The sequence below is a fragment of the Acanthisitta chloris genome, unplaced genomic scaffold (genome assembly GCF_000695815.1).
Source record: "Acanthisitta chloris isolate BGI_N310 unplaced genomic scaffold, ASM69581v1 scaffold11474, whole genome shotgun sequence".
NCBI lineage: Eukaryota > Metazoa > Chordata > Aves > Passeriformes > Acanthisittidae > Acanthisitta > Acanthisitta chloris.
The window spans coordinates 2,414-2,880 of NW_008668773.1; the positions used below are offsets into that span (position 1 = coordinate 2,414).

General features: G+C 67.2%; 1 protein-coding gene across 1 annotated transcript in view; it reads left to right on the top strand.

Moving 5' to 3' along the window:
• The window catches only part of TNKS1BP1 (tankyrase 1 binding protein 1, 182kDa), a gene marked incomplete at its 5' end in the record, with an annotated part of 3,989 nt that overhangs the window by 2,264 nt on the left and 1,258 nt on the right, over window positions 1-467 (top strand). The window contains 2 exons of the mRNA XM_009073069.1: window positions 7-165; window positions 290-411. Of these exons, the coding sequence (XP_009071317.1) occupies window positions 7-165; window positions 290-411 (281 nt within the window). The remainder of the gene's footprint in view (window positions 1-6; window positions 166-289; window positions 412-467) is intronic.

Here is a 467-nt window from a genome sequence, read left to right on the forward strand (position 1 = left end):
CTGGAGGCATGAGCTGGATGCATCCAGCTGGAGTGTGGAGCCGCAGGATGCCGAGGCCAAGCGCCAGGAGTGGGCGAGTGCGTTCGGCGCGCGCTGTGCCGCCCGCAGCCGTGACCTTGGAGCAGGGGAGTGCAGCCTGGGAGCGGACAGTGGCATGGAGGATGGGTAAGGAGTGCCCTGGCGGTGACAGGTGGGGAGAAGCTGCCCCTGAGGTGGATGGAGGGCTTGGGGCAGGGGCACGGCTTGTGTTACTTGGCGCTGGAGCAGCTCTGGGATCTTGTCTCCCTAGCAGGAACCTCCAGCTCTCAACCCCCAGCCCGGCCATGGATGATGATCCAGCTGACCCCCCAGCTGTGGAGCCCCCCCAGAGCAAGCAACCCAACCCTGCCGAGGAGGACTGTCCAGAGCCAGGTGCTGCCCCACAGAGCCCCAGGGCCTCCCCTCTGCTGCCAGAGGCTGCCAGTGGG